This window comes from Phascolarctos cinereus, unplaced genomic scaffold (assembly GCF_003287225.1).
Source record: "Phascolarctos cinereus isolate Bilbo 61053 unplaced genomic scaffold, phaCin_HiC Scaffold_1;HRSCAF=81, whole genome shotgun sequence".
In the NCBI taxonomy this organism is placed as follows: domain Eukaryota; kingdom Metazoa; phylum Chordata; class Mammalia; order Diprotodontia; family Phascolarctidae; genus Phascolarctos; species Phascolarctos cinereus.
The window spans coordinates 84,064,245-84,082,452 of NW_027555514.1; the positions used below are offsets into that span (position 1 = coordinate 84,064,245).

Sequence of the window (18,208 nt, forward strand, 5' to 3'; positions counted from 1 at the left end):
TGAGGAAAATGAGGAAGAAAAATATTAAGTGACTTGCCCAGGATTATACAGGTAATAAGTGTCTGAGTAAGGACTGGAACCTAAGTCTTCCAATTCCAAGTCCACAACTCTTTCCACTATACCATATTTTGTAGATATGAAAGTTATTAATCAAAGAATCAATGAAAAAATTTAAATCATCGTGTTCTTCTTACATATTTCTATAATTTAAAACAGACACAGAATCATGCCATAAATTTTGGAGGAAGAATCTCACAAACAATGAAGCCGTTCTTCAAGCAAAAAATACGCTAGGTGCTGAAATACATAAAATTTTATACATATATGAAGGTTGCTTTCTAAAAATCTGAGCTTTTAGTGAGAAGTAGTGGGCTTCTAACTGGCATTACCACTACTGAAATTAAAACAAGCACGGTCAATTACATGTAGCAACAATATATGAACTATTTTTGAGAGTATCTAGTGGGCATTAATTGCTTACATAAAACACAAACATTAAAAATCTTTATGTCCTGGTCTGATCTTTAAGATCCCTTCATCTGATCAGGGCAAGGGAGTCTACCCTACCAGAGAAACATGTCAAATTCCTTCCCAGAAAAGGGACAGATTAAAACTTATCCATTAAGCTTTATTTAGCTGAGACACCACTATAAGTTAATTAGTTAAAGGCCATATTTTCAGCCCAGGTCATAAATTGAGACCAGTTTCCCCCAGAGATCATTTAAGTTAATGAAGGGAACACAATAGAAGAGACAAGCTTAAGCAGAGTAATAAAAGGTCACCAAAACAGACTAAGCACATTTCAACACCTCCTTTGAATAGCAAGGTGTCCCAGGTAAGAGACAGCCATTCAATGATCAATTCAACAACTCTAGTGTACAACTGCAAATGAAAGACACTTTTATGATTTCCAATGAATACACGTGCTTCACAAGAAAAAGATTCTAAAACACAGCAGCTTACCTCAGAGATAATTCAAACTAAAAAGAAATTCCAAGTTTCTTGGTTATATCTTGCTGATAAAGAGGAAACTGTGTCTTTAAAAAGACAAATAAATATCTCTAAAAAGGAAATCCTAAAATGTTTTGCTAGTGTTTCCTTAAGCAATTACTCCTAAATTCTCCTTACCTTAAAATACCACCATGTTAATTTCTCAACTTTCATTTTCTAAGAGTAAAGATTAGCAGTACTGAGAAATCCCAACAGTAAAGAAGTACCACCATTTGGAAGCAAGTTACACAGAAAATTTCCATTTATCCAAGAGAAAAGAACAGTTAAAAATCATAAATATAGATATATTTCCAAATTTTAATTTGCTTAAACAAATATAACTCATTTCAGGCACTATTTCATTAGTTTCTAATTAAGAAATATAATTATTAGGCTGAAAATTTAGTCCTCAGATTACTACTTCTGAAGACATTAATGTCAATGGTTGCACCAGTAAATCATTACTAATATGAATGTTAAATTTAGTATTCACTCATTACTTAATTGAAATTGGTTTTTCAAATAAAAGCAAAGAATAAGAATGAAAACAACTATTTGTTTTTTGCAAATGCACTGTTCTTTTCCTTTGAATCCTGGACATATTTACCAATGATCCAAAAACTTTTTAAAGTATGGTTTTATAGGGGGGAAGCTAGGGGGCACAGCGGATGGAGCACCGGTCCTGAAGTGTGGAGAACCTGAGTTCAAACTTGGCCTCAGACCAAACACTTGACACTTACTAGCTGTGTGACCCTGGGCAAGTCACTTAAACACAATTGCCTAAAAAAAAATTTTTTTTAAAGAAAAAAAAAGGATGGTTTTATAAAACATATATAGTATATTAGATGTGTCTTACAATATACCACACTTAAAACCCACAAAGCTCTTGGGTGTACTTTAAAAGTTTAAATACAGAAAACTACATTGTGTGTTTGTGTATATGCACACATTATCAGAGGCTATTAACTTGTAAAACATATATATCTATTAAATATTATAAAACAGATAGCCCCTGCAAATAACTTTCTTATAGTCATTTGGACAATACTGTAGAAAGCCTACTAAATGAAATCTATTATCACTCAAAATAATATGGCCTAACAATCTATACAGGAAAATGTAAGTGCATGAAGAGTGTCTATTGTTCAGAATACGACACCTAGTTGGACAGACAGCCCATAGAGCTGTGGTCAGTATTTAAATATGTAGATGGGAAAATGCATAGTACATTCAACAATCTCAAGCCCCTTTTTGAAATAATAATGGATTGTGCGCTTTGTTGTTTTTTTTTAATCGTGCCTGTTAATTTCACAGAGAAGCTTAGGATAAGCAATGCTCTATGGCTATGAACTATAGAAGTGGTACATTTGAGTCTGATGGCAAGATCACCTAAGTGAGGTGGTAGAGGAATAGGCTATGAAAAGAAAATGAGTAAACTGAGGAACTGGGAGGACAGGATATTTGAGTGAATATAATCCATATGTATGCTGAATCACAATCTCCAAAAAGCCAAAATTTTAGGTGAACCAAAAAACAATGAAAACTTGCAGGATTATCTAAGTCAAGTCTGAAAGCATTTATTAAGCACCGACTATATGCAATGGGCTAAGCACTTAAGGATACTTACCTCCCACTTCTCCCCCCAAAAGAAAGTGAAACTAGTTCCCTACCTTCAAGGAGTTCACAAAGTAGTAACAAGTATTTATCTGGCACTTACTCTGGGTACTACAGACAGAGCCTGCATAGTGGTTACAAATATAAGCAAAAAGAAAGCTAGTCCCTGCCCTCAAGGTGCTTATATTCTAACGACAGAAGACAATATATAAAAGGAGGCTGAAAAGTAAGGTGAAGGTGGGGAAGGTACTCACAGGAGGACAAGGAAAGTCAAAGTCTAGAAAGTCAGAAGGCAGATCCAGGATGGAAATAAAAGGTGGCCAGGCTGGGCCCCAGTTCAAAGTAGAGGCCTAAGGAGGAACTCACCAATGAGGGAAGTGAGCTAATATGGCATGATTTCACAATCTAATGGGGTTAGACAACATGCAAACTATTGTGTGTGCATGTATGTATATGTATATATAAATGATAAACTGGAGATGATTTCAAAGGGAAGGCTCTCCAATACTTCTATGCTATGGAGTGTCCTGAATTACAATTCCTTTGCCTCAATTAAAGATCCTACTTTTTGCTATTTTGGTGCTCTTTATTTCAAGCTGACAAAAGGTATGAAGGGGCCAGGTTATGAAAGGTTTTAAAAGCCAAAAGATTATATACAGGGTATCCCAAAAGTCTTAGTGCACTTTAAGAGAGAATGAGGAGTTAAACACATAGGCTGCAAATTTTCATGACTGGGCAGATGATGCCACCTTCGATAGTAATAGACAAATTAGAAGAGGGGAGGATTTAGGAGGAAAAGATGAGTTCAGTTTTGGATATATTGATATATTTGGATATATTTAAAGCACATCCAGTTCAACATGTCCAACAGACAAGAACTGAGAGACTAGAGGTGAGCAGAGTGTAGGTTTGGATAAATAGATAGGAGGATCTTTTGCATAGCAATAACTGAATTTATAGGAGGTGATCTCATCGGCCTGTACTGAAACAATACAGACAGAAGATGGTACAGGACAGAGCCTCGAAGGCTATCCATGGTTAGTGGGCATTCCCTGGATGAAAATCTAATAGAGGAGATAGAAAAAGTCAGAAGGGTAGGAGGAGAATCAGCAGAGAGCAGTGTCACAAAAGCCTAGAGAGGAGAGAGTATCCAAATGGAGATGATCGACAGTGTCAAAGGCTGCAGAAGACCAAGAAGGATGCAAAATGAGAACAATGAAAAAAAAACCCATTAGAGCTGGCAATTAAGAGAACACTTGTAACCTTAGATAGAGCACTATAAACAAAGCTGCAATATACTTCCAAAAAGTAGCATAGCATACAAACGAGATGTATGACCGAGGAAAAAAGTAGGATGGCCACATAAGAAAAGGAAGGTATAACAGATGAGCTGATCACATTGTTGAGTCCTAGAGGACCTCAATAGTAGATAGACACCCTGAGAATTTATGGGGTCATTTACTAGAGTCACATATGGAAGTAGCATGACCCACACTGTTGGAAAAGGTCACTGAAATCACAGTTCTATTAAAGTATATTAAAGATGACTCAACTGCTTGAATCAGCAGTAATTAGAATATTCAAAATTTATGTTATTGGTAGACTATGAAAACCAGCAAATTTAGACTAAATTATTTTACGTAAAATTTTATTAAATCAATGTTATGCTTGATTATGCTCTCTCAAGGAGCTTATACTTTAACTTAAAATATAATCTGAATAAACGTAGATGGTATTAGAATCTGTATTAATCTCAGGCTTGATCTGTTTTTATGCGATCTATTGACTTTATAAAAAAATGTAGATTTATCAATTTTACATCAATAGATTTAGAAAAAAGTGCATCATGAGATAATGAAGTGGTAGACAAGCTGCTAACCTGTAATAGTAGGGAATGCTCTTCTCCACAGAGTCCCACGACCAATAAGAGCCAAGGTTCATGCTCAGTCTCCTATCCTGTACTTTCATTCCATGTCTGTGATTTCATTCTTGCAGGGATCTCCTGGTATGATATAAATGGGGTCTGAAGTCTAAAGATTTCTAGTCTGAGGAGCTGTCTTGGCATTCTCAGAGGTTAAGTGACTTTCCCATTGTGACAGAGCCAATATGTAAATGTCAGAGACAAAACCCGAACCCCAAGTCTTCCTGACTCTAAGAATCTTATCCTATGTCTCTCAATAATTATGATGATAAATTGGTTTAACTGAATACACTCAGTAAAAACTCTAAAGACATAACTTTTGTAAAATTCTGGCTTTCATAATTTCCAAAAAAAGGTGCAATTAATTCTTCTTTTCAAATAAGCTGCCTTTAAATAACTAATTTAATTTTCCCCCAACAGGTTATCTAGTTAAAAAGGTACTTGATAAATAGCTATTTTACATATTTTTTAAAAATCACTAAAAAAAATTAAGTTTTTTTTCAAACCTAAGTAACTACTTACAGTAGTTTTCAAACTGCTAAACAAAATGAGATTTTGAAGACTTATTTCTCATTGCAAGAGTATCCTGAATTGAAGATTCATTTAACTATCCCTAACATCTAAAATTACACATACTATAAATAATACTTTCCTCAACCTTTTATAAAAACACAGTACAAATAAATGGAAACAAATGAGCAGTTCTAACTAGAAACAGAATCAAATTAGAGAGTTAAATTTTTTTTAAAGTTCTATTTTTGAAAATGTCTCTCTGAAATGTATTATGAAGACATGGAGAGTTTAACCTCACATAAAGTTTTAATAAATATTTATTGCAAAGAAGAATATAAAATGAGAAAAGGAGATCAATTATCATGACCAAGCAGGACCTACAGAATCACTAAATATTCTAGAAAAGCAACACATTTGTGGTGTATGTCTGTTTTCCCATCATCTTTCTATGTGTATATGTTTTAAACGAAGTTCTACTGCAAGTCTAACAGCCAGCTAAAGTGAATCGTACCATCATGCCATGAAAGACATTCAAACACTCAAAACCGAATATATCTGAACCATAAATAAAATTCCAAGAGTAGTTTCTCAGAGGAAATAGGTGCTGTACTCATAAAATTAAGGTTATATATAAGGTTTCTTTACTCATTATGCACCTTCTAGAAACAGTTCAATAGTAAACCTCAAGTCAGAGCATTGATGCATTTAAATCCAGTAACTACCATACAAGGCAATGGACTCTGCAACAATAAAGGTAAGTGTCCCAGTTCAGCTGCAAGGATCCTCAATCTCACATCCTGCTCTAATACAATCAGTCTACAAAGAGCTAATTACCTAATCACGGGATCACAGTTTCACTGACATCTTACTTCCTCCAATAGCAATAAACACCAGTAAGCTAAGATAGCACCTAATTAGTTTGCTGTATTACTGTTTACAAGGCAGTTTCAACTGATGATGCTTTCCATACATTCATTTCATCTCAATGCGTGCTTTCTCAAGTAAGTGAAACATCTCACATTCTATGGTCAGTGAGATATATTTTACATAAATAGTAAAGGATTCATTATGGATATGCTGTACCCTAATAATTATTAACTGCAATGGGCAATTTAATTCATTTGATGGAATCATAAAACATTTAATTGATGAAGGGATTTTATTAATTTCTGGTCTGCAAACTACACACCACTTCAGCCACACATGCACACATCATTTCTGAGTAGTAAATTTTTTCCACTATACTTAAATAGGAAATTATCAATTTTTCTTCAGCAACTGATATTGGACAGGGAAAAATATTATGTACATCATGGCTTTTCAGTCACAGGTCACAATAACTCAGGCACCAATTAAGAAGAGAGTTCAGTCATGAGCTTATTTTGGAATCCTCAAATATTGAACCATAACAAAGAAAGGATACAAAGCTCAAGCGATACAGATTCTTTGACAAATACAATAAATGTGGGGAAAAAATTAAATTGTAGCTAGATAAATAAAGCAGTGAATGAAATATATCACTGTATTTTTAAAATTTAGCTTACTACAAAGAGTTTTGAAAAAAAGGGAAAGAGGTCCAGGAAATATTCAAGAGCAAATTCAATTCAAGGTAAACTAGAAATTTATTAGTCTATTTATGAACAAGCCACTGGGTCTAAATTTAAAAAAAAAAGTCGCTGATGACCTTCTAATGACATTTAAATTTAAAAAGTCAGCCAAACTGACAAAACTGTAGCTACGAAAAAAGCCATGACAAAAAGACCTCTCATAAGTCAACTCCCACAGTATAGGAATCAGCAGTAATAAAATCCTGTATTTTTAAACGGAATTAAGGCAACATTTTCTGTAAAGTACACACTAAACCCTTTTCTCCATTCTCATGAATGCCCAGAAATTAACAGAAGAAATCTGTTAGAAGATCTGAATCTATTTCCAATCTCACTTAGAGGAAGCAATAATACAAACAATGCTCACTTGCTTCTAAAACAAATATTTTAGTTTACCTATAAAATACTTGGACCATTAAATTTGATGTACACACTAGAAGCTCACAACCAAAGCTTCATTTTTGCCTTACCAGAATTATATCTGCTCCCTTAATGATAACACTGGATTATACTTACCTGACTCTTGGCACCATCATTCGGTGTTGCACCATTAATGTGTGGCAGATAGATGCCATCATAGTGAATACATCTTCACTGGCTGAATCCCTCCACACCATATTTAGTAGGGTGTTTGTCTGTTGTTTTGTATCCAACTTTTTTAGACACTCCTCTATTATGTACTGCACTGATATTCTACCATCACCCTAAAAACGCACCAGAAAAAAAAACACATTAATGATGCTTTGTTAGAAATTAACCAGTGTTTTTAGTATACATAAGTAGCACATTGTGATCCTTTAATCTTTTTCTCTAATAAATCATCATCACAGTATGTCAGTGAAATATTTCTAACAACATTATGATTCCCATTTTATAGATGGGAAGACATCTCCCCACAAATACAACTTTCTTCCAAACTTTCCTATTTCTGTTCCAGATACCATCATTCTTCTAATCACCCAGTTCACAACTTTGGAGTCATCCTTGACTGCTAACTCTAACTCACTCTCAATCTTCAATTAGTTGGCAATTCTTTGTTATTTCTACCTCAAAATATTTCTCAAATACATCCCTTTCTTGCTACTAACACATCCTTTTATCTCTACTCACATAACTACCACCCTAGTTAAGGACCCATAGGGTGGCCACATATCACCTGGTCTATTTCAAAAGTGTCCTATTTGACTTCCTTGTCTCTAGTCTTACCCCACTCCCATCCACCATCCACACAGCTGCCAAAGTGTTTTCCTAAAACCAAGTCTGACAGTGTTACTTACTGCCTACTCAAACTCTCACAGTCCCTATCACTTCTAACAGCAAATATAAACTTTTCTATTTGACATTTAAAGCTTTAACAACCTGGCCTTGACCTGCTTTGCCAACCATGGTGTACATTATTCTCTCTTCCCAAACTCTGCAGTCAATCCAGCTTCTCACTGGTCTTTACACAGGCCACCCCCCATTTCCTGTTTACATGCCGTTGTATTGGTGCCCTCCACACCTGAAACACAGCCTGTTTTCTCATCTTCAGCTCTCAAAATCCCTCATTTCTTTCAATACTCACTTCAACTGCCACCTTCTACAAGGAGTTTTTCCTGATTCTTCCCAGTCATTAGCGCTCTCTCAAAATCGCTTTGTATTTATGTGGTAACTATTTTACAGGTTGCTGTATATGTGCATGTTGTTTCCCCTAATGGAGAACAAATGCTTTGATGAAAAGGGCTGTTCCAATTTTATCTTTGTCTCCCTGGCATCTGACATAGTGCCCAGCATGTAGTAGACACTTCATAAATGCTAACTGATCGAATGAGTACATTTAATATTTTCTATTACAAGATCTATATTACATAGCAACACTATTCTCTAAGCAGATAGAGGCTTGTGTCTAACACTCTAGTCATTATTTTGTTTTAATAAAAATCCTTTCTTGTAAAGCCATACTGTAGCAAACCAGCAGATAAGAAAATTAACAGAATATCTATTACGAACTTATTCAGAAACAATGTTCCAAAACAAAATATCATTATGCTACAGAGACTGAATTTTGTATACTGTATTTTTTTTTTTGCTTTTTGGGGCAATCGGGGTTAAGTGACTTGCCCAGGGTCACACAGTGTATACTGTATTTTTAAAATTCAAATGACAAGCAGAAAACAAAAGGTTCAATTTATCTTTTTTGGTAATATAATAACACTCAAAAAAGTTAGCTCTTTTGAGTAAAATCTGCCAAGTAAATATCTGAAGATCCCCAATCATCGATTCCACTAAATATAAGAACACACAAAGTAAAGAGACTTCTGAAAATGTTTTCAAGAACACAAACTGGACACTTTGGCTGATTTGCTAACTGCACTGTCACTAATTTAATCACCATCACTACTTATGTGACCTTGGGCAAGTTACTTAACCTCAGTGTGAGTGCTTTTTTTCCATTTTAGGCTTCAAACAATAGTTATTTTTGTGATATTTCTGCACACACAAGAAAAAGAATTTTTAATCTTCATTCTTCTAGCTATACTCAGTAACAGTGGTCACTGTCAGTACCCTCATCTTCAGACACGGAAAAGATCTGTACAGCTATATAATATCAAAACTGGAATTTCTTTATTCAGAAGACATTTTAATATTAAGAATTTATATAACTTCCTTCTAAAAAGAAATGTTATTTATATCCTAACAACTTTTGAAGACTAAAGGCACAGAATTGTGCCTTTTGGTAAGTGAGAAATTTAGGTGAATTAAGAAAATCTTGGGGCAGCTAGGTGGCAAAGTGGATAGAGCACTGACCCTGGAGTCAGGAGGACCTGAGTTCAAATTTGGCCTCAGACACTTGACACTTACTAGCTGTGTGACCCTGGGCAAGTCACTTAACCCCAACTGCCTCACCAAAAAAATTTTAATAATTATTATTATTGTAACTATGGTTTGCAGCTGCTCTGGTCCCTTACATCCAGTAGCTAAGCAAAAATTCTCATTTATAATAGTAGAGGCACATAAATAAGCAAAAATGGTGTTCTGATAATTAACCTCCCCAAAATGACGAATTCTAAAGGTATAACTTATTCATTATAGGACTACACTTAAATAGATCTATGATTTCACTGATTGGAAGTTGCTTTTAATGACCCAGACAGCAACTGATCTGGGCATGCCCACCCATTATATGCCTCTTGTCTATGTCCCTTCTTTAACACAGCTGAGTTGACCCAATGTACTAAAGGCCTTCCTTGATTTTTCCTGATCTCAAGAGAGTAACAGTGGAAAAATCTAGCTATTTATCGATCATCCCTTATCTGTACCATGTGACCAGCCTACATTTTCTTTCTGTCATACATTTCTTTAATAATATTTTTACTCTTGTCTTCTTCCAAGTTGCTAAATAAATGATTTAGCCAATTCATACCCAACAGTGCCCTCCAGGTCTACTTTTAGGACTATATGTTTACTTTGTAGGACTAAATATAAAGCATTTATCTGTATAATTATCTAGTCCAAATAAAAATACTTCAACACTACTAATTGAGAAATAGCCCTTTCAAAAATAACACACCCAATTTTTTGTGTAGTCACCTAGAACATCTCTCTCTCTCTGCCTCTCTCTCTCTCTCTCTCTCTCTCACACACACACACACACACACACACACACACACACACACACACACACGTAAGCAAACTTTAGCTTTTCTAGGCAACTCCATAATGCTTACAGGTTTGGTCATCATGCTATCAATCTCTTCATCTTCATCTTCGGAGTCACTGGTAGTATCTTGAGAGTCTGCACCAACAGTTGAAACAGGCAACTGAGAAAGAAAGGTCTGGAGTACTCTTAAATACACAAGTAGTCCTTCCTCAGAGAGAGTCCCTTTGTTAAAACAACCAATTAAAACAATATAATTAAAATCACAAAACACTGGAAAACCCTGGTTAAGGTTATGTATTTTTCTTACACTCAAGAAAAATTTCTGACCAGAACTAAACAGCTCTAAACATCTAAGCATTTATGTATGTTAACTAATGATATTTAAAACAGTAATAAAATCATTACTGTTAAAAAAAATGAAGAAATGTCAAAACCGGGGCTAGAATTAAATTCAAAGATTTAGCATATGAGGGATTAAAAAAAAGTTCCAGAAGCATATAACAGTACACTCGTCATACTGGAAAATACTTTGCTTTGATCTCGATGGTCCTAAAAAAAATAGTATTTGCTAAACCAGATGCTCATACAAGATCACAAAATTTTCATTAGTGATACATTCTAAATCAAAACAACTAACCCACTAGAACATCACCTTCTTTAAGGGTAACAACCTTTTACAAAGTGATATCCTCCAATACACTTCCAAACCCTCTCTATTTCCTTGACTCTTACTTCTAGGTCAATAGATTAAGGCTGGACTTTCTGATCCGCAGCTATTTGTTAAAATATACAGTATTTTCTTCATACCCAAATATGTTTCGCCAACAGTTAAAACGAAGTAGAAAAGCCACGGTGCTCTGTCACTTTTTTTTGAACATCTACTCTCTGTTAACAACAATGCATTCAGAAAAAGTTCATATGGAAAAACAGTTTGTACATCTGTTAATGCTGGAATGATGAAATGAAAAATTTGATCTGTGAAAGGTGCTGCCAGAAACTCCTCTGTGAAGGCCGCAAAAATCTGTTGTCTGAAAAATAGAAAAAAATATTATTTGAAACAAAATCTAAACATAAATTTATCATAAATTCCCCGAACAAAATTACATTCCAAAATATTTCTATGTAATCCATTAATCCTAAATTAACCCAGATTAATCCATCTAATATTTCAAATTAGTTCACTATAAAGTGAACTACATTCTATCCTTTCACTACTAAACCAGGTACATTTTTTCATGTTTCTATAGGAACTATTAAGTGTTAGAAAATAGAATTTTTAAGATTTACGAAGGTTTCCCTCACAACAATCCTTTGAGCTTGGTTGTAAAATATTATTTTCATTTTATACTTCAATTTTACACTATAAGAAACTCAGCTTCTAAGAGTTTAAGTAACTGACACATGGTCATACAGATGATAAGTATCATAGGAAAAAAAAGCAAAAAACAAAAAACACATAACCTTCCAAGGAAGAATTATTCTTAGAATCATAAAATCCTAAAATTTTAAACATGGGAGAGATTAAAGGGATGATCTAGTCAAATCTTTTTTAAAAATTTAAGAAACTTAAGTACAGAATGACAAACTTGCCCTAAAGTCATACAATTAGTGTAGATGCTATAAAACCACAAAACTTAGGCACATTTCCAATTTTTACCTTGCGCCTTCTGGACAGGAGCTATAAGTAAAGTGCAATGGTTTCAGAATGTTCTCCAGTAGAATTTTTGCTATAGGAACTCGAGATATATCAGAATATTCAATACTTGATGGAAGTTTATTATTAATTAACAAATAAAGGGACCTGTAATATCCTGAAAGAAGCAAAATTACATAATTAAATATCTAAAACTTAAAATTGGGTTGCAAAAAAATCTCAATAATTAAGTTCTATCATAAGTCTATACATAGTCCATTTAAGCTAGGGATAGGTTTTTGGATACTTTTTTTTTTAAGGCAATTGGCGTTTAGTGATTTGCCCAGGGTCACACAGCTAGTAAGTGTCAAGTGTTTGATCTGAGGCCGGATTTGTAGGGATAGGTTTTTGGAGGCACCAGCATGTCTTTAAAGTGGAAAAAATTATTTATAAACCTGCCATCACCTTTTCTAAAGTTTATTTTTTATAGAATTGCTATGTACATATACTTTGGCATTTAAATGTAACAAGCATCAATTCTGCAAAATGTCATTTACCCAAATTACATAATCTCTGAGTAATATATATAAGAAGCATGGCTATAATTTCATGAATCAGATGTGGCTTGTAAAAGCATCTCATGAAGTTAGTAAACCTCATGATACTTTCATACTAGAAACCTATCATCACAATTTCACCAAGAAGTTTGACACTGTTTCCACAGGGGTGAAAAGCATAATGCACAATAAAGTGAATAGAATTATTAAAAAAAGGGCCTTGGAAACTTTTAAGTGTTCTAAAAATGTCAGCTATTATATCCACTATTATTCTAGTTTTTGGTTGTTGTTGAATTCTGCTTCTGGGTATGCTGGGATTTTTTTAACATTAAGTACTAATAGTCTATTTGACAAGATGTGACCAAAAAATGCTTCGTAATTACATAGATGATTTTCAGACAGTCCTAGGAGAATATCTAGTTCATCCTCCTTTTGTCACAGAGAAGGAAACTAAGGTCAAAGAAAGTTAAGTAATTTGCCCAAGTCACCCAAATAGTGAAAGACAGAGCTAAGATTTTAACCTCCCTTAAAGATTTTAACATGACATTAGATAAGTAAATGAACTACCCATAATTATTTTAGGTCAAAATGTCTTCTAGTGTCTATACTAAAAACAGAATACTAAGCTAAATAAAACATTGTTTTGATGTTGCGTATTTTATATTCTTACATAATATTAAATACCTATATACAAACAGAAATCTAAAAATAACATCATTTTGACATGCCATTATATTCACATTTGAAATCAGAAAAAAAGAGCTAAAAAAACCCTTTTTTACAAGGAGAGTATAAAAGTCAAAATAGCTGCTGAATTTTTAAATTACATGGAAAGAACACTTCTTAAATCTATGCTTCAAAAGAATCAGTTTTAATAATATTTATATCATCAAAGGCATTTATTATGAACATCACTGGAATAGCAAATACATAAATTGAAGCTGTAATTTATAAAGGGCTTTGTTGTGAGTTATAACATTATGTAACCAGAAAATACACAAACTATAAAATGGTACAGTTTTAAGCACTAATATTTTCAGACAGCAATTTATGTTTTAAAGGCTAATGGAAGAAAGCTATACTACAAAGATTTTGGAAGCAGTTTTAATTGAATGATATCAAATGAGATAACAAGACAAAATGAAAAGAGTGGGTTCAAGAGTGCCAAACCTGAATTAGATGCTGGTTGTATGTGAGAAAAGGTAAGTGGCTTAATCTCTCATGAACTTGGTTTCTCTCATGGGCAATAGTTGTTCCACCTACCTCACTGAAACTAGGACAAAGCATAATTCTCATGCCTGTTATTATTCATTCTTATATTCAAACATAAACCTAAACATACATTGAAAAATATGCACTCATGGGGAAGCTAGGTGGTGCAGTGGACAGAGCACCCGCTTTGAAGTCAGGAGGATCTGAGTTCAAATTCAGCCTCAGACACTTGACATTTACTAGCTGTGCGACCCTGGGCAAGTCATTTAACCCCAAATGCCTCACCAAAGAAAAATAGGCACTCAAATGATATTAGTTCTTATCATCCACACAGCTAACACTGTTAAATAAGTGTAGTGGGGAGAAAAAAAAGATAAATCTACTAAATTTAGTTTAGCTTCCTACTGCCTAAGAAAATCAAAAATTTCTTGCAAAATTATATTTTCATCACTAACTCTAATAGGTTTTTTCCAATCATCTCAGTACTTTTTAGAAATTTCCCTAACTCATTATATATTAAGGACAACTCTTTCAAAGTCTATTGCTTCTCCAGCTGATTTACCTAATGCCACTTTTTTGAACCCTGATAAATCAGCAAATACAATTTGTACACTCAAAAAAAGCATTTTAGAAGAAGCCATACTAGAAATAGCCATGCATTAAATTAGTACACAATGCCCTATTCCTGACACATTCTTGTTAACTGAGATATTATTATGCCATTCTTTCAGGATTTCTCTGATAAGGTCTAGTTTTTAACAGGATACTAACCTGTTAAATCAAGGTATATAGGTATATAATTTCCTATAATGATACACACACATGTATATGTAGTATGTATTTTAAACATTTTTAAGCCTTATATTTAAATGTATACAGTATTTAATAGTGTGTGTAAATATATGTATTTAACTATATATATATAAATGTGTGTATATCTCTTGCATGTGTGTGTAATACCTACAGTGACACTATTAAAGTGATCATGGGAATTCACATCCATATAGTATTTTCCACTTTTTAAAGGATTATATATTTTACAAAGTATTATTACTCTTATCTTGCAGATGAAAAAACTGATGCTTAAAGAGGTTAAAAGCCTTGTTCCAATTATGTGACTAACAAATGACAGTAGCATCAAGACTTGCATCTAGGTGTCCTCTCTAAAACACCAGGCTGCCTTTCTGAAATTAATTCCCTTACATCACAAACAGAAATCAGTGTCATCTTTTGACAGTTACAGTATATCTTGAGTCTTTTCAGCCAAAGCTGAAAGCATAAACAGAATCTGGAGTAGCAAACATGGCCTCATTTCAAAGATGTAAGAAAATAAATCTGAGACCTTCCTATCTCTCAAAAAAAAAAAAGGTCAAGAACACAGTGAAGGTCAAAATTTTATCTTATATAGTACTCTCTTCAACAAAGTATCTTTAATAATTTTTTACAAGACAACATTTCTAAAGCAGCCAGTGTTTAAATATAATTGATTTAAATCTATTTTTAAATGTGGTTAGATAATGGCCTGCATTTATTTATACATATCAAAATGACTACAGTACTCCTATTCCATCTATTACTGACCTTTTTGAATCATGTAGTGCAAAATTTGTTCAATTAATGATGCCACATAGCTGGCATCTTGCAAAACAGGTAAATATGTATTCTCAGATGAAAATACCTCAAGCATTCTCATAGGAAGTGCAACATTCAAACTGTCATCATTACAGTTCTGTAGTAACCTGTAAAGGAAACATAATTAACACATTTACTAAATAGCAGGAACTCCATCATATATAACAAAAGACTTCATAAAATTCAGAACATTTTCATTTACTAGTTCAAAATCCAGACTCTTTCCAAAAGGTAGATGTTTTAACTTTCACTCTGGCCCAGTATGCTGCTTTTCTTTCCCCCACCAAAATCTAGTTTTTATAAAAGCTAAGTACAACCTGAAGTTATGGAGTTATACTGTGGGATGATCAAGAAGAGAATCAAAGAATATAAGAAAGGCAAAATCAACAGCGACATTAAAAATCAAAAATTGTTTCATCTGAAAAAATGTCTTTAAAAAAAACCCTTTCAGGACAGTTTTCTAACACTTCATATCTTTTTCCTGTAGATCATTTTGTTTTTCCTTTCAAAGGTTTTATGACAGAGGTACAGACCACATTCACAAGATCATAGGACTTGGAATAGGAGGAAACTTAAAGATCAACACGTAGTTTACAGATGAGGTTAGGTAGTTTCCCTAAGATCAAAAAAGTTACTAAAAATGGTAGAGCTAGTATTTAAAACCAGTTCTTCTGACTCCAAATTCCATCAGTGGGTCTGCTGCCGCAGAAGCTGGGACAGGAGCAAGAACTGCCACCACAGCAACAGCAGCAGCAGCAGCAGCAGCAAGAGGATAGTGAGTAGGCAGAGGCAGAATTCAGAACCAACGTTTGGACAAGTGGTACACGGCAAATTGATTGCTCTGCTGACTGAGCAGAGCCCCTTACTTGAGCCCCAGGCAGCATTAGGCAGGCAGCTTCACAGCCACCCCTCATAGGCAGACAGCAGCGAAGAAGCCACAATGTGGCAATGGTGGGCTTAACGGAAGATAAGAAAAAAGAGGCCAGGGGTGTCGAGGATGCACTTATTATCTCTCTAAATGCTCAGTGTGGAATGCAAGGATCCAGATGAAGTAGTACCAGTTGGCTGGAAGAACGTCATGTTAGTAAATGTATTTTGGACTAGCATTTATAAATCCTGGTCTGTTCCTTGGAGAAGCATACCTACACAAACATTCTGCAATTCAACAGGATGATACATGCTACTGTGGAATAAAGTATATCAAAGAAAACTTGATCTTAAACTAGTCGGCTACAAATGACCTATCCAGATGCTTGCTTCCAGACAATTGAAAAAAATGTTAAGATCCCTGAGAAAGGTAATAAATATATTAATGTGCTGGCCCCAAATTTTTCTAACTTTCTAGTTGTGGTCCTCCCTACAATTGTTCATGACTTTCACAAGAAGCTTATGGCCCATCTAAATCTTAACTTGGACATGAGCTATATGAATCTTCTGAATACTTTCATTATTATGCTCCCAGAAACTTACTGGAGTTGCTTCTCAGTGCCAAGGCTAGAAGCTATCTGCCATAATACTAACGAAATGATAAAACTTATGATCATCACTGACCACATCAAAACTGATGATCAAGTTGGATCTCTGCACCACGGCAAGGAAACTCACAAATTACAGAGAAACCAATAAATGTATTCAGAAATGTAAAGTCAACAGTTTTGTCAATATTGAGCACTTTGAAAATACTTTTGCCATGCAAATGCATGTTTGTGCATAAACTAAAGTAAAAACACAACAGTCTTTAACTTTAAGGAACTTCTATTCTATGGAAAAGACAAGGCATAGAAATTAGAACCTATAAGACAAATACAGAGTAGAGTAAGGGTAACCTTGAAGGGAATACTATCAGCAATAAGGGAAGACAAAGCATACACAAAAATTCAGAAAATAATTAAGTGCTAAAATTGAGAATAGAATATTAGGTGCAATAATTGTGCAGTATTTTCAATGTGACTTTTGTTTTGATGGACTAAGCTTCTGCTCTAACAATAATTCAGAAAATGTATGGAATTTAAGAACCTAGTCTGACTATAATCTATAAAGGAAAGAAAAATGTCTCCCTTGGCATTTTACCACAGTGCTTAGTGTAGGACTGTGTATACCTGAAAATCTTTATTGAATTCATTACTTCAGAATAAAAAATGAGAGGAAAAGGACCAATTTATAGTCAATATATTTTCAGATATATAGGAAGCAATACTGTGATCTCAGAAAGCCTGAAAAACAATCATTGTTATTTTGAAATACCAAGTATTTAAATTATATTTTAAAGATTATCATCTTCAAAGACACATTAGTTCCAGCAAATATAAATAGCATGTTTTGTTTTGAAACTCCTTGACAAGCAACAAAAGATAAGGGAGGGTAATAACTTTTTATAGCTTATCTCAATAAATGTTTCAAATTGAACTATTCACCTTATGGTTCCATGTCGATTTCTGCCTCCCCACAATTTCAATTTACCTGAGGAACTGTAATAGGACTATGTAACTAGCCTCTCTGGAAAGACCAATTAATTCCAAAGATATGTGTGTCATCTAAGGGCTACAAAGATTGTTTCTAAGAGCAGACCTAATGAAATACTTGGTTTACATCTTTAAGGAAATGGATTTTGACTTTTAAATAAGATTTCCTGAGAGACTATATTACTAATGTTCATATTTGGATTTTGTAAAAAAAAAATCTAGCATTCAAAAAAGGCACAGACTGAAAGGATTTTTAAATGGTTATTACATATTGTATTTCTCTCTCATGAACATGCATATTCAGAAGAACTATGCATACAGATCAAATGCAGTTCAGTTCACTGCTAAATTAAATTTAAAAGACATGGAAGCTGACAAGTTTTTATGGTTCACATAGGTATATTAACAGCAAAAAAAAAAGACCTAC

General features: G+C 33.9%; 1 protein-coding gene across 4 annotated transcripts in view; it reads right to left on the reverse strand.

The window, feature by feature from the left end:
• The window catches only part of UBE3C (ubiquitin protein ligase E3C), a 162,961-nt gene that overhangs the window by 106,311 nt on the left and 38,442 nt on the right, over positions 1-18,208 (reverse strand). For all 4 annotated transcript variants that reach the window (XM_021009644.2, XM_021009643.2, XM_021009642.2 and 1 more), the window contains exons 6-10: positions 15,269-15,426; positions 11,943-12,096; positions 11,093-11,313; positions 10,353-10,507; positions 7,162-7,349 (exon numbers count right to left, since the gene is read on the reverse strand). In XM_021009644.2, coding sequence (XP_020865303.1) covers positions 7,162-7,349; positions 10,353-10,507; positions 11,093-11,313; positions 11,943-12,096; positions 15,269-15,426 — 876 coding nt within the window. The remainder of the gene's footprint in view (positions 1-7,161; positions 7,350-10,352; positions 10,508-11,092; positions 11,314-11,942; positions 12,097-15,268; positions 15,427-18,208) is intronic.